Consider the following 24,213-nt stretch of genomic DNA (forward strand, 5'->3'; position numbering starts at 1 on the left):
TTCGAAACAACATTAGGTAGGCCTATATATACCATCGCAGTTTCTCGGGCCTTTCCAGCAGGCTCGGAAAAACACGCAGCTTCTCGGGCCTTTCCGGCAGGCTCGGAAAAACACGCAGCTTCTCGGGCCTTTCCGGCAGACTCGGAAAAAACACCTCGAATATATTACCTAAGCTTCCATGACAACCCCCCTTTCTATAAAATTTGATATATTAATTACGAAACATTTTACGATTTGTCGAAATGTCACCTAGACTTCGTTAAAGTCAATGATATACCCTTAAATATACAACAAAAGCGACACACGAGGCTGTCTAGCCCATAACTCCATGTATAGGCGATGAAGGTATATTGCTACACATGTATCCTAGGTTGACGATAGAAAAAATGAAGTCACGATTATCATAAAGTTTTATTGTTAGGTCCCAATCATGTCCATTTCCAGTAAAATATCTAAATATGAAACAGATGACTTGGACTCTCTGAACTGGTATCAATTATGGATATATCGAGTCGACGTAAGAATGAAAGTAACAATTGTTAATTGATAATGAATACGTCGTCGATATACTTAAATGTCGAGTTGAAAGCCACATCTAGTGATTTGCTTGTTTTTATGTAAAAGTTTCTGAATGAATTCTGCTTCATATGAACATAAAAATAGGTCTGCTAACAACGGAGTGCAGCGCAATTGGTACCCATTGGAATTCCAACAGATTGTTGGAAGACATGATTTCCAATCAAAGTACTGAAGTACTGACGGGAGTTGATTTTATCATTATCATTTATTTTTTTATCAACTTATCTTGCATGGCAATAAGTTTCTAGTCTGTATTTGATTAACGCACTTTTTTATAATATGAACTTTTAGACTTTACCGGCAAGAATTTCAAGAAACCCCATGTGACTCTTGTTGTGTAATATTTAAAGATTTTAGACTATGTATTAATAATTGAAACAATTCTGAAAATTGTATGGATCCAAACACTGTTGACATCGAACTCGAATCGCACTTTCTCGGGCCTTTCCGGCAAGCTCGGAAAAACACCTCGAATGTATTACCTAGGCGTCCATGACAATCCCCCTTTTTATAAAACTTGATATAAATACAACACATTTTACGATCTGTTGAGATGTGAGCTAGACTTCATTAAAGTAAATGATATACCCTAAAATATAACACAGAAGCGACATACAACACTGTCTAGCCGATACTTAATTTAATGGGAAGCGACTCCATTTTGTATAAAATTCTAACATCCGGTGTTTTCCGAGCTTGCCGGAAAGGCCCGAGAAGTTGCGATTGACAGTACTCTAGACTCGTTCAAACAGACGCTCGGCTGTCTCCATTAATCTCCGACAAGCAAGAGAGCCTCTCTGCTTGTCGGAGATTTACGGAGACAGCCGAGCGTTTGGTTAAATTCTGGCGTAGGAATACATGAGACTACAAAAATATCTAAATTGTTCGTATTATATAAAAATCTGACTATTTTCAAAGTGTTTATAGATAAGTTTTCTTGAAAACAATGCTGCAGCATACATTACATCGAATTTTTGTATCATTTTCAAGAACTAAGTATTGTCAGCGGTAATGATTTGTGCTTAGGTCCAAACACTTTCACTTTAGGTTTGCCAGAGTAACTGCATAGAAGAGTTGATTAAAATCAACTCCCAAAACCTACATAGATGTTGTCTATCAGAAACTCAAGCATCTTTTTAATATCCACTTAACTTGTGTGAAATTAGAATTTCTCACAAAAAAGCTTTGTAAATGACCGATGAGGTAAGTAAATTTACGTGATCTATTTTTATTTAAAAAGCAGCTATAAATGATGTCAAAAAGCCTGGACATTAATTTATCGTCGGGGAGGGTTGAGTAAGGTGTAGAAAAGTCGTAAGTTTTAAATCTTAATTTGTATTCTTACTTGTTACAATTTTGTCTAAAATATCACAGACATATAATGCTATAACAGTGGCTATCAAACCAGTGTCATGGTTCTACAAAATACAATCATTTTACAAAACTTTGCATTCCGAGTTTTTTGAAAACTTCAACAAAGTAAGAATCCAATTCTTTATTCGCTCAAGACCAGTTCAATGGTATATGAGCTCCATGTTCAACATAAGTACATGTATTTAAAGCAATATGAGCTGTATTTTTTAGAATTTTATGTTGCTGCAAATACCTGTTAGTATTATAAGTCTGGATATAACTTAAACTTTTATGATAAATAAGATTTGAAAAATCATTAATTTTTGTCAAAGGAAATATTTCTTTTCTACGGAATATATAGCCAATTAATTTTTGTACAGGACGACAATAATTCAATTTTGCTCCAAATAAAGATTCTTAATGGCCTTTTCCACAAAAATATGGCTGACAGAAATTTAAAAACCATGATATTTATGTCATTTAAGTAGAAAAGAACATTTTAGTAAAAAAAAAAAATTCAACATAAAAAATGCAGCTCATATTGCTTTAAACAATGAAATGCTTTCTTTGGTGATTCGTTCGGGATATGAAAGTAGCGACATTGAAGAAAAAATACATAACCCGCGTTAGAAAGCATTTTATTGTTTATATTAACATCTTTCTTTTAAGTGATTAATAAACTGATTATGAAAAGTAAGTAAAATTCACTAAATTGCTTTTAATGTACATAAGTACGTTAGCTAAAAGAAACAGCCAAATCGTCTTCTGTGAGACTTTGAGTCTGACATTATCATGATTATTCCATGATCTTTCGAAGGTCGCTGAAGGTTTAGACCAATCGACAAACAAGGTGTGTCAATTTCAGACCTGTCAATTTCTCCTCAGTTTCAGTCGCTATAGATTTCGACAAATCGACAAACGGGGCGTGTAGATTTCAGTCTGGCTGTTTCTATAGAGCTAGATTAGCTGGATTAACAATAATTTTTCGTTAGAAATAGAGGGAATAATACTTGGTAGATTTCAATATATACAAATGAATACAAAAACAGGCAAGGATCACAATACATGTGTATGTAATAAAAGTTTTTAAAAAGTGGAAATACAGTTGGTTTTACAGGTTTTTAAGAAAGAGAAGACAAAGAACTTTTTTAATCAATATTGACAATGTTTTTAGTTTTTCATTAAACTTAAGGTTTAAATATTTGGATGTTCATTGTGTCTCTTGGACAAAAACATTTTTCTACTTTGCAAAAAACATACATTATAAAAGATATTATCCCCAATACTATTACAATCACACATTGTACATTTTCTCAATGTCTTGTCAATATTATTCAATCTACCTGTTTCTACTGGAAATCGATGGTTCCAGGTTCGTAATTTTGTAAATTAAACGTGATCTGTAGATCTCTAATTAAAATCAACAAATAATTTTCTAAATTAAAGTATGTTTTGGTTAAGTTCTATAATAAAGTACATGTCTATTGTGTTAATGACTTTGTCAAACACATCTATATAGCTGACTTTTAATTGGATTTTTATTTCTAAAACGGCATATAATTCCTATGACGCTTGTATTGTCACTATAATAAAAAAAACTATACTATTTCTATTCACTATCTGACTATTCGACTTGTAAACCCGCTCCTGTACGACTTAAAATTGAATAAACTTACTCATGTCTAAGTTTAAGTGGTGTCACCGGGAAATGTTTCATCTTTAATAAAAATATGTATGCTGGTATTAAATCAAAAATTATAGGGAGAACGGTAAATCACCTGAAATTTTCAATTGTAATGCCGAGGTCCATCAAGGGGAAAATTTATCTTCCTTTTCACTTTATATTAATAACCTAGACAGGCATCTTATTGAAAAGGGAATTAGTGGTTTAGAGAAAATATCTGAATATATTGAAGATGAGTTTAGTATTTTTATGAAACTCTTTAAATTTTGTATGCAGACGATACTTTTGCGGGTTTTTGCGACTTCAGAGAAACTCTCGGTACTCACCACATATTTTCATAAACCATTAACGTTACACATTATAATAAAATCAACCAAGTTGGAATAAGTTCCAAAAACCTTAACTACCTTCTACAATTTAAGTTTTTGTCTTTGTGTGTGTGTGTGTGGGGGGGGGGGGGGGGTAGATGGACAAGATGAACAGGAATACAGACTATCGATTTGTTACTGCAGTAAGAATGTTTCTAGTTAGAGTATTCAATGCATGGCCACATTTTGTGCCTAATTAATGAATGGTACGATTTTAATAAAAATCGTGGACACTATGAATCATAATTATATTATGTTTTTGATATAATCATAAAACATAAAAGCCATACACAAGTTGTTTTTCTTGTGTAACATTTTGTAATCTATGTAGCAATCATAAATATTCATTTTGTCAAATAAATCAAGGACTGTGCATTCTTTATAACTTAGTTTGACTATTCATTCTCAATATGCAACACTTAACACATCAACAATCAAGCATTAAAAACGGCCATGGAAATGTTTAAAAGTATTTAGAAAAATTTTATATAATAGGATATTCGTATTATAACTAAACGTATACGTAAAGAACATAGTTAAACAAATTTCAGGGTCGCACGCCTTTCATTGACATAACAAACCCAACAAACTTTACAACTTTTTAGTTACAAGTAGTTATATATCATAAATGATATTTCAGTAGTAAGATACAATAAACAACACAACCCTTTATTCACATGTCACAGGGAAATTCAGAATCGATCATCGTGGCGTCGTGTTCTGTAATTGTTGTGTCTGATAGATATGTATAAACGTCTATTCTGTTTACACATCCAACATATAAATTGTTTTTCTCGTCTACACACAGAGAATTACAGTCTATACCAGAGTAAGATTTGTGAATCGGTAATTTTGCTAGAAGGTGTCCGTTAATATCAAGTAGGTTGACGCATGGTGGATCACAAAAGCTTATATCACCCACCAGTATGTGTCCAAAACTGTCGTTACATAATCCTGAAGGATAACATTCTGGTCCATAATGTACATCCGAGAAGGTAAATTTATGTTGCCCATCCCTTTTAAACGCAACAGCTTGGTTGTCTACAATGGTCACTATGTCTCCATTTATGTTCTCCGTAATGTTACAATTACGTTTATAGTTGAAACGTTTCAACCCAAATGGAGATCTTTCCCTGAAATTTGATGCACTTATCGTTTGCAGTTCAACACCTTTATCGTTGAATCTCTTTATCAATTCTTCTTCACATACGAAAATATCGCCGTTTAGTCGAGAAGAGTGGATGCAAGACAATTCACCGGCGTGTATATGAAGATTGCAGAATTCACCACTTGAGGACAACATGTGAATATCATTATCTTTTTTAAACAACAGGTCTCCTGCCTTTGATACGGTATGATATCCAGCATGTGTCCAGTTTACACTTAATTCCCTAAGTAAATGTCCGTCCTCATCGATTTCATTGATTCTCTTATCAGTGCTTAACCACAATCTATTTGGCTTAAAGCAGGATATGTGTCTCGTTCCAAACGTCGACAATCTAATACTTGACCTTAAGTGGGCGTGATATTTAAAACGCTTGGGAAATGGCAGCTCTGTAAAATAAAAAATTAGATCAACATAAATAATTTAAAATAATACATGACTTAATTTTTTTTTTTACATTTCCCCCCTCATAATTTATCGCATTTTAGTGTGTGTGTGTGTGTGTGTGTGTGTGTGCGTGTGTGGTTCTGCCAAACTGGGGGCCTGCCTCAGATACGCAAGTCGTAAAATGGGGACCTCAAATAGTCTGGGGACTTGATTTAAGTCCCCATATTTTTTTTATTGCTTAAATCAAAAAAATAGCATGTTCTAAACCTAAAAAATATCGAAAAGTATCTAGTCCCATTTTCGGGTTTTCATCAGACATATGATTACACAGATACCGTGCGGATTGTAGTTGCCATCTTCACTTACGCACCTCTGACGATACACATGTTCGAAATGCGCATGCGCGTGTGCATAGAAAACGGAAATGCCATTTTGTTGAAGCGGGGGAAAAGTATGTCGAGAAGAAGTCGGAGGGAACGGGGAAGGCCAGGTCAACATGGTCAAAGAATCATTGACCGGGATGCCTTTTATATTAAAGAAACTCCGAATAAAGGTATGTTGATTTCATGTTTCGATGACATTTGTGATGTAAACTTGAAATACGATGTGCTGTGGAAGGGGGGGGGGGGGGGGTACTCGCACTCGGTGATTTTCTTCCATAACGATTTGCTTAACATTAGAAATGAAAATCTTATTAAGACGGGTTGTATAGTGAACTTTCCGAGAAATGCACAATGTATACTTTTTAAAATCCCCTTGCAAATCATGAAAGAAATATCTTTGTGCATAACGCTCAAGTGCGATCCAGGATTTTTTCTCGGTTGTATGCTAGGCCTAGTTTTCCCTGGGGTTGGGGCGGAGGGTTCCAAGGCATACATTTGGTCATCTTACTGTGTAAATTTAAGAAATTTTAATTTTCCAGAGGAATAGGCCTTAGAAATTTATTTAAAACGTATAAAAATTGTGAACATACCACATCTATCTATAGTTTGTCCAAATATATTGATGCAGTACATTTGGACAGTTTTTAATAGAAATACACATACCTGTGATAAAGGTGCAATTAAAATAGATGAAAGGGAAAATAGTCAAGATAATTTAATTGAAACAATATCATTTGTCACTCAGAAAAATTCACAGGAACAAAACTTATTTCTTATGGCTTATACAGCTCCAACACAATCTCCTGATTTAGCTATACTGGCGTGCGAACAGTTGTCGCTGAGTACTTTTTCTCGCAAGTACATTGTGAAGTCATTTTATCAAAACAAAAAATAATACCGGTATATGAAAAATGATGTCCCAATGTACTGGCGAGAAATGGTACTTGGCGAGAATTGGTTGCACGCCAGTATAGCTTCTAAAACTTATGTAGATAATAAAGCTATTCAGAATAGCTTGGTTTAGTTATTTTGACATACAATTTTCATATATGTGTATTTTTTTCAGCATGTAAACAAAATCGCTTTTTAGAGCAGTGATAGTTTTCAACTTTGAACTGTGTCTGTAAACAATGCAATGTAAAGATTACGGGTACTCATCAATTTGTGTTTCTTTCATAGACTTTGCATTCAAACTTCTAAAAGTTTTGGGGCAATTGTATAATGGCCTCCCAGTTACTTCTTGCATGAAATATAAAGAAGGTCAGTTATGGTAAACAAGATAATTATAGGGCCAAATGGGGAATGTTGACATCCATTCGGAAGTCACTTTAAATACCTCACAGAATTTTCAACATTATCATGCGGGTCACTTTGCAGTACAAAATCCCCATAGACATCATATTTTTTAGCTGTGTGTTGAAACCTGATAAGCTAGTGGGGGTGTTTCAAAGGAGAAAACTTGGAAATTGTTCATACTGTTGAATGAATGTCATTAGTTTTGAACCCAGAGGTTTTAACAAATATCAAGTAAATAAGCAAAATGTGAATCAAGGATATCTTTAGACAGAGATAACAAATCTAATGTTAAAAGCATGCAATGATCACCTTTGACCTTCAATTGTATTTAAAAATCTCATTGTTAACAATATTTTTGAGTTCCTATTGAGATAAATAAAATAATTATATATTAAGTGAAATAAAAACCGTTGCAAACTAGTTTTTTTAATCTCATAAGATATGTAACACTTTCATTGATAACAATACAGCATACATCCTATTTATTAGCTTTTATTTAGTGTTTCATTTAAATGAATTGAACACAATTTGTAATGGATTCAATTATTTGCCGATCATCAGTTTGTAAGAGACAACTGATTGAACGATTAATCAATTATCATTTCCAACCAATTTGACCACACTAAGAAGTGATGGATCATGACCATGCAATCCCGCTGGTTTGAATCAAATTGCACGAATAAATATATATTTTTTATGGTTCTCAACTCTCAGAAAATAATGACGAGACTATAAATTCTGCGGAGGGGGCTTCTTGCGATTTTACGCGGATATTAATTCCTCCATTTAATTAGTAATCTATGGTATTTGGGCAAGGGAAAGAGAGCTTGCCAGGCGTTCTTCATGTTTTTGGACCGAGCCCAAATATCGCCCATATTTTAAGACGTTATCATGTATTTTGTTTATCCTGTAACATAATGTCACATTTTGCATCTCAAATAAGCTTAATTCGTCAGATTTTGCTGCCTATCTGCAGTTGAAACCATGACACCATGGCGTAAACCAAGCAAGAAAAATGATGTCATAGTGTATTTGAACGTTAGTTAAATGCATGAGGCTATATTGGGGCATTTACCGAATATAGCTTTGGTTTATTGGGTTACCTTTATTTGGTCAATGCAAGAAGTAGTTGCAGGATAAAATATTTTAATTCAATTTAATGGTTTACATATTGATAGGTCCCATGTTGATCTCAAGGGTCTAGAAACCCTAAAAATGTTTAGAAAAAAGTCAGGAAACAATGAAATTATCTTGGGAACTTTGTAAAAATATATAGGCCCTAATGATTAAGAACAACAAAAATATTCTGCAAAATAATTTAAATTTAAGGAAAAAATGTTTTCCCTACATTAGACCAATCCTAAAAATTGTTTATATCATTAACAATTAGATACAATAAAGTGATTTTGAACTAGGTTGCATTGGAATAAAATCTTTTTTTTGGTATAATTTGAGGAACCCATTCTTGTATATAATTTTAAAATTGATCATTTTACTACATAAAATAATAAAATGTTTGTCAGATGCCTAAGGGACTGTTAAAATGCAGTGTTTGTCAGATGCCTAAGGGGCTGTGAAAAATGCAGTGATATCATGATTCTGTTAATTTGTGAAGGTATAAATAATTTCTTAACCTAACAATTTGTACATGGAAACAGTCTGTCAATATTCCAACATTTGAATTCTATTTAGTATTTCTGAGTATAGTTTGAACTTGTTTGTAATTGTGAAATTCAATGATTTTAGGGTTTGTATTGAGACTTTGTTTTAGGATAAAGATAGAAGAAAAAAACTGATTGTGTTTAACAGGGTTAATTCTGGGATAATTCAAAACACCCTAACTAATGTTTCTACATCTACAGTTTCTTGAGTGTAAGCTTCTGAATTAAAATCTGAATGGATAATCATAAACCTCAAAATCCGAAAAAGCTAGACCATTATTTTGTAACTCGCAAAAGTTGGCAACCACATGTATCTTTTAGCACACAATTTCATTTTTTAATTTGCATACAGCAAGTATATCTTGTAAATTTCAACCCCTAATGGAAGTTCTTTATTTATTTTCAGGAAGAGGTGTATTTACAAAGAAAGAATTTGGACAAAATGAATTCCTATTACCGTATGAAGGAGAGTTATTAGAGAAAGAACCAGATGTAGATGACTCATATATTTTTGAATTTACATTCAAAGGAAATCCTTTTTGGTAAGAAATTTTTGCTGCTTAATTTGTACATCATGTTCACCATGTTTAATTGTTTATGTTAAGAATACAAGGGCTTGGTTGTTGGAGAATGAGTTTCTAGATATTTGTTGAAGGAAAACTTGATTAAAATTGGTAATCAAAGGTGTATGTATTGCAATAGATAAATTCACTGAAAACCCCAGTCTCAATCATGTTAAAAAGTATATTCAATGTAAATTAGAAAAGTAAAAGGACGACACCCGCCGTCTTGGATTTATAGGAGGTCCTCGCTTCAAGCTAGTGATAGGAATCGGTGAGATTTTCATAATCAATAATCGACTCTCTGCAACTAACTTATTATCGATAATAATCAAAATTTGTCATATTTCTTAGTTAAGTGTTAAAAAAATGTAAAGAAACAAGATACAATTAACTGACTTGTTAATAGGCCTTTGATATTTCAATTTATTTAATATTTCTTGCCATAAAAATGCTGTATTCAAAAGATGTTCTTAAGTAGCTAGATGGTTCAACACTCAATTTCTTGAAACAAAAAAATGTCCAAACAAGAGATTGAGCTTTATTTCACGGGTAGGGATAGCGCACAACTGACATATCAGCCATTTTTAAACCGCAGCTCCTTTTTGGTGTATTGATAGTTCGGGTCTCAAATATTCTGCTATATGATATGCGCTTGTCGAGAGGGAAATAAAAACCCAACCAATTAATTGTAATGAAACTTTTTATAATCGAGCACTTAGAATGCGGTAATAATCTACTAATTTTAGATTATAATCAATGATTAGAACATCACTACTTCAACATATGTTTTTAAACAAGTTCTATATTAATATCTCCAACGATTTCTGATGAGATCTAGGTGGGAAAATGATCAAATGAATTATCCCTATCGTCTAACTACATCTGTCTGTCGCATAATAAACACATCGTTCCAAAATGTACTAGATACTTGCCAAACTTGTCGAAAGCAATAGGAAGGTTACTTTTGAGTGACGTAAATTCTCCATATAATCACCGAGATGTTCTGAAAACGTATGATAAATCCAGAGAGAGCAAAAATCTGAGGGCTGTGTGAGAAACCACTTGGTTTATTGTATTTTTTTGGATCTCCTCAGTGTTTGCATGGATAGTTTGCATCACCCTCCGTTGCTTTCAATAAGTCTAGCGAGTATCGTAATGTATCAGAAAATCTTTACCAATACACAGCCCTAGTGAACTGTGATTATCTAGCTCTAAAAATGTTTCAGTATACCCTTTTACATATATAAAGACTTGTTTTTATATTTTATTACATACACATATATATGTAGAACTTATGAAGTGATTTGCAATTTTAGATATTGTCTTCATATCTTTCACTGTGACAATACCAGTTATGCAAGGTTCAAATTTATGTTGCTTATTTTATTTTCATCAAGGGTTGATGCTTCAAAAGAAGATGGATCATTTGGACGTCTGTTAAATGATGATCATATCCATCCAAATTGTAGACCAAAAGTGATGGAGATTGATGAAAAGCCAGTCATTTGTTTTTTCTCTCTAAGGCCATTATCCTCTAATACAGAACTGGTATATGACTATGGCCCAGGCAACATCTATCCTTGGAGAGGAAAGGTAATTACTCCTTTGCATATGTTGATTGTGGAAGTTTTTGTGATTTAATAGTCGATGAAAGATTTTCACATGTTGATGTTTAAATTTGTATGTATTTTACACTTTAAGTAATCATAATTATACCCACACTTTGTAAAGAATGTTATTGTTGTTACCCCTGTTAGTCTGTCTGTCAATCGTTTTTTTGAAAATCTTGATATTGCTTGCTCTTACTGTCTGCACTGTTTCTGAGAAGGCAACTTTTAAACCTTTGATATGCCTGACGTCATAAAGTCAGGCAAAAACTAGTAACTACCAGATATAGCATGCATATGTGGCCTTCTTTTTTTGCTGTCCAATGACAACATATATTTTTTTTCTGTAGATGTCCAAAAGAGGTGCATGTAATACACATCCTTAAAACGTTTTTCATTTTTTGTGCATTATATTCTGTTATTTGTTTTGTTACAGGTTGTAACTCGTTATCATTAGACTACTGTGGTATTATTTGAATTTGTGAGGGCTAATTTTCATGAACTATGGGTTATTGCTCATTTGTGGGGATGAAATTTCATAGATGCATCGGTTTTCAGTTTTAGTATGATGACTTACCCAGGTACTCTTTCAAAATGTGTTTTCGTCAAGAGTGTAAATTTGTGGGGGAGTGCTACACACAAATACTACAAATATTTAGCCACCACAAATTCTAATGATTTCACAGTACTTGTCCTTTGGAGTAAAGTCAATCTATATACAATCTAGACTGTCTTATGTGACAATCCAACATTAATCATTATTAACTTAGTACATTGTTTCAAATAGATAAAATATTATGTACGGTATCTTTTATCTTAAAACTAGGATTTAATTATTAGCTGTATTTTAAAATTCATGGCCATTAGGCCGCATAAAATTACTTTTTAGATTCTCATCCCCGCTAGGGCTGGGACGATACTGTACTGAGCCTATTCGGTACATATCACGATACATGAGGTGCGATACGATACATATCACGATACATTGCAATTAAATGAAAACATGAATAAAAGTTTAAAATTTATTCAACCTGCCGATGTATTACTGCATGTCCAAAGTTATTTAGTTATATTCATAATGAGCGTTGCACAATTTACAAATTACTTTAGTCTCGTGTACACTAGTTTTTCATAAACAAGTACTCCAAAAGTTTTCCACACTCCATATTTAGCTTCCTAACAGTTTTGACAACTTTACGAGGTTTTCCGCCATCTTTGTACTTTCATATTAGGCGCGCGGACTAAAAATAGCCGATATATGAAGCTCGGATATTTTTGAAAAATTAAAAAAAGTTTGGTAAGGTATCGTTGTATTAATGGTAAATGTATCGATCCAAATATCGTCAAAATAAATACCGCGATGCACCGGTGCATCGGTGGATCATCCCATCCCTAATCCCCGCCCACCTCTCTGAAAATGACCCGCTCCAGTGTATTTCAGGGAAAAAATATCAAGCTCGGCACATACAAACATTGCAATGGCTGCTTAACATGGATAAACGTTCGATTCCAGTCATGTTTTTAATAAAGATACAAATGTCTTTCTGCATGTGCAGTTAAGTTGAAATTAAAAGATTACAAATGGGTTTGTATACTCATATTAGCATTAACAATTTAAATATTTCAGGAATAGAGCAGTTGTAATTTCTAGGACATGAATGGTGAAAATAATAGTTTTTAAAAGATAATATAAAATAAATCCACCCACCCGCCCCATTATTTAATCCAAATCAAGATGAGAATCTAGATACCGAGGGTTCCACTTAATCTTATAGTCAATTTGCCCGAGAAAAATTATCAGATTAACCATGCAATTATAAGATTACCGGTAGCCAGTTTAGCATTTTTGTTGTCTTTGATATTGGTATAGAATAAGATATAACTTGTTTCAAGACATAATTTATCAATGAAAAATATGTTATGTGGGTCTTCATATGGTCGCATAAGACAGAGAGTTGCTATGGCAGTCTAGACTGTATATGACAATTTGAAAGCTATATATGCAGTAGCAGTCTAAATCCTGCTGAATTTAAAGTTTTTAAGCATTGTGAAGAGTTTTTTTTTTTCTTTTGATTATATTTGCATGAGTTTATTTATTTCATCTGATTAACCAATTGCTCAATTTTGAATTGTTTCCATCATGTTGAGTAACATTACAACTTTGGGGACTTGCACAATGAATATAGAATACACTAAACTGAGGACTTAATACACACGGTAAAACTTGAGGATTGGCACATAAATATAGTATACACTAAACTGAGGACCTAATACACACGGTACAACTTTGGGACTTACACATAAATATAATATACACTTAACTGAGGACCTAATACACACGGTACAACTTTGGGGACTTACACATAAATATAGTATACACTAAACTGAGGACCTGATACACACGGTACAGCTATGGGGACTTGCACTTGAATAAGCTGTGTTATGTACCAGGTAATTAACTAGTTACCAATTATCACCCTTGATATAAATCCCTCCAGTTCATTTTAAGTTTTGTCAGTTTAATCAGTTACCATTAAGACTTGTAAAAAAGATTCAGTTGTCCACTTTGTTGTATTGCAAGCATACAGCTGCTATTAGAAGTCATACATACATGTCCATTTACAATAAATTGTGTAACATTGAAAAAAATGGAAAAAGTAATGAAGAATAAAGACTTCAGGGATTTACCGGTATATTCACAACTATTCGATTGCTTGGGGCAAGTAAAATCTTATTAGAAGCAAGTGAAACTAGGAACTTCATTGACCAATTGGTTAAGTGAAAATTTTTAAATAGAAATATTAATAAAATATATTTTGTCAGCTTCAAAATAAACTTTCACTATACAACTTTGCAATCGGATACTCAAAAAGACCCCTGTCGATTTTAGATATTCGGATACTCAAAAAGACCCCTGTCGATTTTAGATAAGTCCTCTTTATTAATTTACATAATTAGCTATTAAATTTGATTTTTTCTTACCATGCCAGTTAAATAAATAAAGCCCTCATCTTATAATTATGTTGCATTCTTTTTTATAAAACTGTTTATCGTGATTGGTTAGACAACCTTAATTAATTTTATTTTTGTCCAAAAGTGACATACATATATTCTTTTTTTTAGTTCTGAATGCTACGGAATCACCAGAAAAACTTAACAGCAGTGTACCTAGGAATGCCACAGATTCTCTAGAAAAACCTGACAGCTGTGTACCTGGAAGTGCTACAGATTCTTCAGAGAAACCTGACAGCAGTGTACCCGGGAATGCCACATATTCTCCAGAGAAACTTGACAGCAGTGTACCTGAGAATGCCACATATTCTCCAGAGAAACTTGACAGCAGTGTACCTGAGAATGCCACAGATTCTCCAGAGAAACCTGACAGCAGTGTACCCGGGAATGCCACATATTCTCCAGAGAAACTTGACAGCAGTGTACCTGAGAATGCCACATATTCTCCAGAGAAACTTGACAGCAGTGTACCTGAGAATGCCACAGATTCTCCAGAGAAACCTGACAGCAGTGTCACTGGGAATGCCAAAGATTCTCCAGAAAAAGTTGACAGCAGTGTACCTGAGAATGCCACATATTCTCCAGAGAAACTTGACAGCAGTGTACCTGAGAATGACACTGATCTTCCAGAGAAACTTGACAGCAGTGTACCTGGGAATGCCAAAGACTCTAAAGAAAAAGTTGACAGCAGTGTACCTTGGAATGCCACGGATTCTTCAGAGAAACCTGACAGCTGTGTACCTGGGAATGCAAAGGATTTTCCAGAGAAACCTGACAGCAGTGTACCTTGGAATGCCATATATTCTCCAGAGAAACTTAACAGCAAAGTTCCTGTGAATGCCACAGATTCTCCAGAGAAACTTGACAGCTGTGTACCTGGGAATGCAAAGGATTTTCCAGAGAAACCTGACAGCAGTGTACCTTGGAATGCCACGGATTCTCCAGAGAAACCTGACAGCTGTGTACCCGGGAATGCCACTGATCCTCCAGAGGAACTTGACAGCCGTGTACCTGGGAATGCCACAGATTTTCCAGAGAAACTTGACAGCTTTCTACACCATGATTTTGTTGGTGATGATGATGAGTTTTCTTTTTCGGATTCCAATGATTCTGATTATTCACCTTCAGAAGATACTGATCAGTAAGTAGACACTGTTAAAAAATGGAATTTTGCAGATTCTTTTTTTTCTACCTGATCATTATTTACAAGAATAGGTTCTGTAAAGTCTATAAAGGATTGTATAAAAATAAGAGTATAATTAATGATTTGAATTTTATACAGAATTGGGTTCATCAGTCTTAATTTGTTGTTTAGTAATCACTATAAAAATTAACATACCTATAGCAAATTCAATATTATTTATATTTATAAATTGATTGGTTAAAGTACGGTACACCAGTACTTAACTTTTTAGAAACAGAGTTTTGCTATTTGTCAGATGGAATTAATGCAATTCCTTTTTATAGGGGTTCTAGTGATACAGATGACAATGCAGTTTGTTCCTTGCTACATTTAAAAGATTCATCCAATCCTTCCGATTATGTCAGTGACAGTAATGATTCTGAGAAAAGTATTGTTGTTCCAATATCTATCCCTTTTGAAACTAGGTATGTACAAAAACAAGAATATACTGTAGATTCCTTATTTTCAGCTAATACCCTGATCATCCGTCACTTCTGGTCTGCTAAAATGGCATTTTTGGAAAACTGTTTTTAAAAAAATTTAAATTTAAAATTTGGATTTTTTTCTTCATCAAAATATGTTTTAAACTTATCAAATTTGATTATGGGCAGGTTGTCCGTCACTTCTGAATGTCACTGGAAGTGATTCCAACACATTGCAGAGATATTGCCTCTTAAAAATGACCTTTTTTGGAAATCTTAATTCTGCAGTGTTGGGCCAAAAATTAGTCTGAGAAATTTAATATAGTAACTCGTACCAAATCTGGTTCAGAAGAATTGTTAATTTGTACCGAGTAAAATGAATTGTTTTATATTAAGCCTTTTAATTTCCAGTTTTTGTTAAGTAATGCATAAAATCATTCGGGCTTTTAGTTAAGTCCTTCTTAAGATTTTTGGATTTTAATAAAGTTATTGTATTTGTTATGATTTTGCCCAATTAAGGTGGATTTATTAAATTTTAGAAATGAAATAATGTCAACATATTAGTTGAACCCTGTCATTAATTCATTATCAAACAGAAAACCTATTTGTTGCTCGCAATGAGATCATGTCTAGTATTTCTTATATTTTTATGAATTTGCTAAATTTAAGTACATCAGTAGTGAACTTTATAGAAACATGAGTTTTGCTATTTGTCAGATTGAATTAATACAATTCCTTTTGATAGGGGTTCTAGTGATACAGATGACAATGCAGTTCATTCCTTGCTACCTTTGAAAGATTCATCCAATCCTCCCGATTATGTCAGTGACAGTAATGATTCTGAGAGAAGTATTGTTGTGCCAATATCTATCCCTTTGGAAACTATCACTGTACAGAAAACCAACACAGAGAAAGGAAAGCAGAAATGGGACAAAAAACATGCATGCAAATTTTGTGGAAAATTGTACCCAAAACTGGCTAGACACTTGGAAACAATGAACAAAAATGAAGTTATTGTAGCTAAGGCTCTTTCCTTACCCAAAAACAGTGCCGAAAGAAAAGAAATTTGGAAAACAATAAGAAATGAAGAAGACTGGGATCACAACTTCAACGTTCTGAAAAATGGAACTGGAACATTAATACCGAAGTATAGAGAGCAGAAGACCAGAGCACATAGTGAATTTATACCATGTAGTGGTTGCAAGGGTTTGTACTCCAACACTTCATTGAGTGATCATTTTAAGACGTGTTAGTAAGCAGACTGATAAAAAAAATCAAGGAGTGAAAGAAGGTCGTTTTTTACTACCTATTCCAGAACATATTAATGGAGGATTTTACAAAGATGTGTTATTATCCATGTCTCAAGATGACATTTATATGTATATATATCGCGATCCACTCATACTGAAATTTTGAAAGCGCCTGTATGAAAATAAGGACATCCAGGAACATACATCTAACCACATCAGCTGCAGAATGAGAGAACTAGGCAGACTAATTGGAGAAGCCCAAAAGACTCCTGAATGGGGTATCCAGAAGATTGAGGATTGTTTTAGTCCTGAGAAATTTAACAATGTTGTGTCATGTGTGAAGTCCCTTGCTGGATTTAGTGAAGATACACATATGTATGCAACTCCTTCACTTGCACTAAAAATAGGGTATAGTCTTCAACAATGTGCAAGGATTTATAGATCAGATGTAATTATTGAGTCAGATATAACAAAACAAGAGAATGGTTCAGCCTTTATTCAGTTGTATGAGTCTGATTGGAACGATCTCATCTCTTCCCGCGCGCGACAAACTTTGAGTGAGAAAAAGTATAATGCGCCAAAAATGTTACCTCTATGCGAGGATGTGTACAAGCTTAATTCCTACCTAAAAGAAAAAATCAAAGAACTTTTGATGAAATTGTCGAATGATTCAGCTTTCTACATTGAGCTGGCAAAGATGACGCTATGTCACATAACTCTCTTTAACAGGAAGCGTGGAGGCGATGTGCAGCGTATTACTGTAGACAATTACAAGCAAGCTATTGAAGCACAAAACAGTGTTCCCTACGATGACGAACTTAAATCAAGTTTGTCAGACGTGGAAATTGAGCTTTGTCGTTCTTTGACTCGAATTGAACTCAAAGGCAAACAGGAAAGAAAAGTTGCAATATTACTTACTCCAGAGATGATTAAATGCATTGATCTCTTAATGCAGAAAAGAAGTGATGCAAATGTATGTGGAAAATATTTATTAGCTAGACCATCACCCTCCACACGAACACTAAGGGCAAGTGACGTATTGAATGAAATATGTGGGAAAATAGAATTGCGCTATGGAAACATTATAACCTATACAAACCTCAGAAAACACATTGCCACAATGGCACAAATCCATGAGCTTAGTGAAAACGGTCAGGATCAGTTAGCCAAATTCCTTGGCCATGACATAAGAGTCCACAGAGAAATTTATCGGCAACCATTGGATATCATTCAAAAAACAAAGATCTCCAAGATGTTGATGCTAATTAACGAGGGGAAAAATGTCACAGAGATGCTCTTTAATAATCAGGGTGAGTTGTTTTCTTTAAATGATGATAGGCATATAGACAGGGAAGGATTCAGTGTTGTGAATAGATTATTATAATGAACTCATTTGTTATATTTCAGTGGTGATTATTTATTCCTCCTGTGCAAGTTTGATCTATAGACTTTTGATAACATTTGATTTTAGATTTGGTTTAGTATAGTATGTTTATTGTGGACTGTTGTACTGTAAAATTGTGAAATTCACTTGGAGCGGGGCAGGGGTTGGGGCTTTTTCGTGGGGGGGGGGGGGGGGGTGGATAAATTTGGCCGTATAGTGAATGACTTTTTTTTAGGTCAATTAATTCACATATTGCTGCCATAATTTAGGAATTAACTGCACGTGTGCATTATTAGCAAAACTGAATGTTATAAAAGTTTACCGTTAAAGTCTGCAAGTTTCTTTTAACCAAAATTAAAATTTGGATTAGGGTTTAGACTCCAAAATGAAGCTTAAAATGCAAAAACGAGACCCTCAGCCAGGTTAATCTAAATGATATGGTACTCAGGTGACTGTCAAGGCCTGTATGCCTCTTATTAGTTAATAAAGGTAAGAATTCTAATTTCTTGTATATATGATATAAGAATTAATGTTCATAACTTACTCTTATCGTTTTTTGATTATTTTTTCCAGAGGAGGTAAAGGAAATTGACGGGTCCTGTGCTGATGAGAGTGATGGAGAAATGGATTACCAGACTGATAAAGACAGTCTTCATAATAAAAGCGCTCAAGGTCTGTACCCTTATTTCAGTACACATTTATTATTGGTATATTCTCCTTTTCTGGTATATTATAATTATACTTTAAACTAGATGCATGAAAAAAAAAAGCAGTTCTCAAGATTAAATGTTGGGTACATTAACAGTCAAGCTTCAGTCCACACAGGGTCATAGTTTTAAACTAAATGTTTCCTGAACAATATGCATCTTTGAAAAACTTCTTACATCTCCCCCATCCATAACAAAACAGTTCCCAACAGATGTATTTTAATTATCATACTGACATTTTTCCCAAGAATATATTAGTTAGAAAATATGTTTCTAATTGAGTGGAAAGATTTCAAATTCTGATTTACAAAAAAAAAAACAATTTTCTTAGTTACTGTAGAAGCAGAAATATTCGTTGAGGATTAAATTTCGTTATTTTCGTTGGCAGTATAAATCAACAAAATTAAATCCATGACGAATTTTTAACCAAAGTATTAATGAATACAAAAAGATAAAAATATAACGAAATTAAATGCCAACGGAATTTTATTTGGTTAAAAAAACACGAAATTTTGACCCAACGAAAATATGTGTTTCTACAGTAATTTGTTTTCTTAAAACAAGACAAAAACAAAGCTTAAATACGACTCATGAATATAGTTGATAAACTTCATCACTGGCATTACCATATTTTCTGTCTGCTCATAATGTGAAGAATTTTCAGTCAAAAATCAAGTACATGTCAAGACCATGTAATTTATACAGAAAGTTTTTATATACTTAGTATCTTTCATATTACATATACATGTATGATAGATGCAGATGACAAATTCCTTTTTACTTCTCTAAAAATATTTAGCCAGAATGAGATATGAAATTATGGTTCCTGCAAAGTTATTTATTTTACAATCCTTTATCAATGTATGAATACTATTGTATCGCGCGTGTAAACTGTTCTATCGTGCATTATTCCTATCCTAACGTACAGTAATCTTATCAGGTTTATCGTTATATTTTATCAGTTTCTCCATTTATCCTATCGTGTTAGCTGTATCCTGCCTTTTCGTAAGCAAGCTATTTTATTTTAAAGTTATAAGTCGTTCATCGCTCCGTTAACAATAATATTGGAACAAATAATGCAAATCTTTATCAAACATTCCATCAAATTAACAATATTAAGCTATATGTATTGAAGTTCTTAAGTCGAAAGATATTTTTAAAAAGAAGACATAAGTAACATTTGGAGATGATAGGATAATGTGTACAATCGAAAATTCTTTGGAACAAGATAACATATGTAACTGTACGTCTGACATATTAAATCGTACGCAGAGAGTGTTTTGAATTACTGTGTAAACATTAACTTGCATGTCATCTAATTTGTTTATTTAATTCAATAAAAAAAATGATAATATTTAGATAGATTATATATTATTAAAGAACACGCAATGTATTTTGATTATTGATAAAGATAATTCATACATCATTTTAGTTTATTTTTCCAATGAATTTATTCTAACGACGCAGCTCGTAATGATTTGACTTTTTTAATAAAATGAAATTCTGCATAATATTTCTTATTTCCTACATTTTCTTTATCAAATTATGCCATTTTCGGGTAAATCGTGAAGATCATATATTGTGATTATTCGTTAATTATGAACATGCATAGTATATCCTTTCCTATGGTGTATAAATCCTATTGTATCATGCATGTATCCTGTTCTATCATGCATTAAGCCTGTCCTATCGTGCGTAAATTCTATCATTTATCTTGTGAAAAAAAATGTTGCGGTACTGTATGTCTTCTTAGTTATTTGCATTTTTCACATTCCAACCATATCATCAACCAATTTATATTGTAAAACTCGTAATTTTAGGGAAAAGGAAAGCACCCTCTGATGGCAGATCTACCGATGAAAATTCTGCAGGCAAACGTCACGAAACACAGAAAAAACCATGGAATCCATCTGAAATGAATTCAGTCAACAAGCATTTTTCCCATTTTATTGCAATGTCCAAAGTTCCTGGCAAGAACGATATCGAGAATGTTTTAAAAAAAGATAAAATCCTTTCCAAAAGAACTTGGAGAAATGTGAAAGATCAAGTGTACAACCTTATAAAAAAACAAAGAAAATGCTGATTTTTTGTCTTTATTTACTTTGATAATGAAGTAATTACAAGTTCATTATAGCTTGTGGACATCAATTTTCATATATTGTATAAAGCAGAGAAGTGTGAGGATTAGCGAATTTGTAGAAAATACTCCATGTATAGCTTTACCAATACATACTGTTGTCATGTTTGCTGCTGTGATGAGCATTCACCTTTGTAAAATAACTAAGGAATAAGGGCCATGATAACTTTAGCTGGAATTGATTAATACAACTGTAAAACTAATATGGTTTTGTGTTTTTAGTTGACATTAACTTGAAATTACAAAAAAAAAAATTCAGATATTTTGGGTATAGACCTTGATTAATTTTAGCATTGTCATTGAAATACAGAGGGATTGGAATAAATATTACAGTGACTGGACATGTAGTTTTAATGAGCAAATTGTGTACCGGTATATCTACCTTCATTGTTGGTTGTATGAATGACTATGGTTACAGTTAGTATTTGTATGAATTATACAATAATTGGTAATTGATTTGATTTGATGTTTGGAAATAGATTTTGACAAATATATAATGTACTAAAAATTAAGAAAATATTTAGTAACTTTGCATACTGCAAATTATATTAATGAGCTAGATTTGCTATATAAAAATTAATTGTACTGTTGATGTGCATTGATGATAGTTGTATGAACAACAGAATGTGTACTGTATTCACAGGAATTGTAGATTTGTTGAAATGTTTTAATGATAGATATAAGAATTGGTTATTTTAATCAAAATGTAGAGAATATGTTGTATGTGCATGTATATATATATAGTGTTTTACAATTTCGGTTTTGGAGTGAACTGACAGCATTAGTAAACTCTGAATAATTTGAATTTGTAAATTCACAAATTGCACTGATGAAATGTTGGAGAAGTAGATATTGACATATTTCATACTGTTGAAATGAATTACTTCATTGTGGATGTTGAGAGTTGACAATGATATGAATGATGCATCGTTTACAGCTAGTATGCACATGCACTATACATACGAGGTATTTGATTGTTTGGGATGATTTGGAGATTTGGAAATAAATAATTGGCTGATTTTAAGTATTGTAATCAATATGCAGAGAATGTTAATTAACTGTTAAGTACGACAATTTTATCAATGATTTGTGTATGATCAAATAGTATATTGTTTTACATAGAATATGTTAATTAATTTGGATGGAGATGTTTTTTAAAATTTAAACTTCTTACAGCATTAAATCCTATGTTTAAGTGGAGTTTTAAACTGACATGAATGGATTGAAAGTGTATGATAAATGATAACTATAATTGCAACTTTAATTGCAATTTTATCAATTGTATGAAAATATTTGCCAATAAATTTTGATTACTTATATTAGTGTTAATTTGTTGTAGAGCAGTAAGAAATTTATTTATTATATCAAAATGTAAATATGTTAATACGAGGCTCACATGAGCTGTAATGTTCAGAAATTTATTGTGCTGCAAAAACGTGGTATTGTGATCATGCTGCGTACAATTAAAATTTTGATTTGAATGACATAAAAATACTTATTTTTGTTATAATAACTACGGAAGAAGAATAATGCAACTTTCAGCTCATACCTTGAATAGCCTTTAGCTCATACTCTGAACAAAAGTTTATAAATTATAATTTAGTGGTGAATGTAGGATCGGCGAAAAAAAGGTGCAAAATTGCCCTGGAAACGTTTGAAAGTTCAGTAAATTGTGACTTTAATCGTCTATATTTGATAATTTCAATATAAAGCTTAATATTTGTTAAAGTCTGCAATGTTTACTTTGTGTATTCTATATTCATGTGCAATATAAAGCTTAATATTTGTTAAAGTCTGCAATGTTTACTTTGTGTATTCTATATTCATGTGCAAGTCCCCAAACGTGTACCGTGTGTATTGGGTCCTCAGTTTAGTGTTTACTTTATTCATGTGCAAGTCCCCAAAGTTGTACCGTGTGTATTGGGTCCTCAATTTAGTGTATACTATATTCATGTGTAAGTCCCCAAAGTTGTACCGTGTGTATTAGGTCCTCAGTCTAGTGTGTAAACTATATTCATGCGTAAGTCCCCAAAGTTGTACCGTGTGTATAAGGTCCTCAGTCTAGTGTGTATACTTTATTCATGTGTAAGTCCCCAGAGTGGTACCGTGTGTATTAGGTCCTCAGTTTAGTGTATACTTTATTCATGTGTAAGTCCCCAAAGTTGTACCGTGTGTATCAGGTCCTCAGTTTAGTGTATACTTTATTCATGTGTAAGTCCCCAAAGTTGTACCGTGTGTATTAGGTCCTCAGTTTAGTGTATACCTTATTCATGTGTAAGTCCCCAAAGTTGTACCGTGTGTATTAGGTCTTCAGTTTAGTGTATACTATATTCATGTGTAATTCCCCAAAGTTGTACCGTGTGTGTTTTGTCATCAGTTTAATTTAAATTGGATTCATATGTCAATATCAAAAGGTGTACTGTGTGTGTTATTGGCTCTCAGTTAAATATATTTAAAAAATAAATAAATAAATTTATCATGCCTAAGTTCCCAAACTATACACGTAGTTATGTGAGGATTAGGATTTCAGGTTTTTATGTTATCGGTACAAGTATTCCTCGCGATTTAAGATTTTAATCACATAACATTTTTCAAACGTTTTAAATCTCATTTGTTGAATGTTGAAATGATCAATTATCAATTAATCATATATCATTGTATGAATCCTCAGAAAATGGGGATCCATGTGGGATATTAAGATGGCGCCATTGCAGAAAAAATACATAAAACGCTAACGTTGGTAGTGAAAGTTTTTTCTGCAATGAACGTTTCCATTATTTTTTTTAAGAATTTAGTCTTATCTAGATAAGGTCCTCAGTTTTGTTTGATTATAAGGAGCAGGGTCCCCATACTTTACACTCAAGTCCTCAGTTTGGCACTTCCGGGTCCCCGTTTTCAAAATCCATTGATATTTCGTTTAAACACAACGATTCACTTTATCTACTCAAATCAGGATACAAACAGAATAAAATGAGTTGAACAATGTCAACTATGCTGTGAAATCTCTTGGTCCCCAATTTGAGATATTTTGACAAGGTCCCCAAAAAAGGGTTGATACACGTATGTGTGTGT

At 33.0% G+C, this 24,213-nt stretch overlaps 2 protein-coding genes and 1 pseudogene across 2 annotated transcripts; all 3 read left to right on the forward strand.

Moving 5' to 3' along the window:
• Positions 1–5,920: 5,920 nt before the first annotated feature.
• LOC128183894 (N-lysine methyltransferase KMT5A-like) lies at positions 5,921–14,549 on the forward strand (annotated as a pseudogene).
• LOC128183592 (dentin sialophosphoprotein-like) lies at positions 14,311–16,916 on the forward strand. Its single transcript, XM_052852686.1, has 4 exons — positions 14,311–14,345; positions 14,387–15,199; positions 15,526–15,666; positions 16,409–16,916. Exons 1-4 carry the CDS (start codon positions 14,311–14,313, stop codon positions 16,914–16,916), a joined length of 1,497 nt encoding a protein of 498 aa, XP_052708646.1.
• Positions 16,917–17,372: 456 nt separating this feature from the next.
• LOC128183893 (uncharacterized) lies at positions 17,373–22,460 on the forward strand. Its single transcript, XM_052853113.1, has 3 exons — positions 17,373–18,223; positions 18,871–18,969; positions 20,825–22,460. The coding sequence occupies exons 1-3, from the start codon at positions 17,497–17,499 to the stop codon at positions 21,085–21,087; spliced, it is 1,089 nt and encodes a 362-aa protein (XP_052709073.1). The 5' UTR covers positions 17,373–17,496; the 3' UTR covers positions 21,088–22,460.
• The last annotated feature ends 1,753 nt before the right edge of the window (positions 22,461–24,213 follow it).

Source organism: Crassostrea angulata, chromosome 5 (genome assembly GCF_025612915.1).
Source record: "Crassostrea angulata isolate pt1a10 chromosome 5, ASM2561291v2, whole genome shotgun sequence".
Lineage (NCBI taxonomy): Eukaryota > Metazoa > Mollusca > Bivalvia > Ostreida > Ostreidae > Magallana > Magallana angulata.

Bases quoted from the DNA above. Each gene is read 5' to 3' on its own strand.
- LOC128183592 (XM_052852686.1), top strand. From the start codon at position 14,311: ATGCCACATATTCTCCAGAGAAACTTGACAGCAGT. The intron at 14,346-14,386 runs GTACCTGAGAAT...GAAACTTGACAG, and splicing joins CAGAGAAACTTGACAGCAGT to CAGTGTACCTGAGAATGCCA. The intron at 15,667-16,408 runs GTATGTACAAAA...TCCTTTTGATAG, and splicing joins TCTATCCCTTTTGAAACTAG to GGGTTCTAGTGATACAGATG.
- LOC128183893 (XM_052853113.1), top strand. From the start codon at position 17,497: ATGTTACCTCTATGCGAGGATGTGTACAAGCTTAATTCCTACCTAAAA. The intron at 18,224-18,870 runs GTGAGTTGTTTT...TATTTTTTCCAG, and splicing joins GATGCTCTTTAATAATCAGG to AGGAGGTAAAGGAAATTGAC. The intron at 18,970-20,824 runs GTCTGTACCCTT...TCGTAATTTTAG, and splicing joins TCATAATAAAAGCGCTCAAG to GGAAAAGGAAAGCACCCTCT.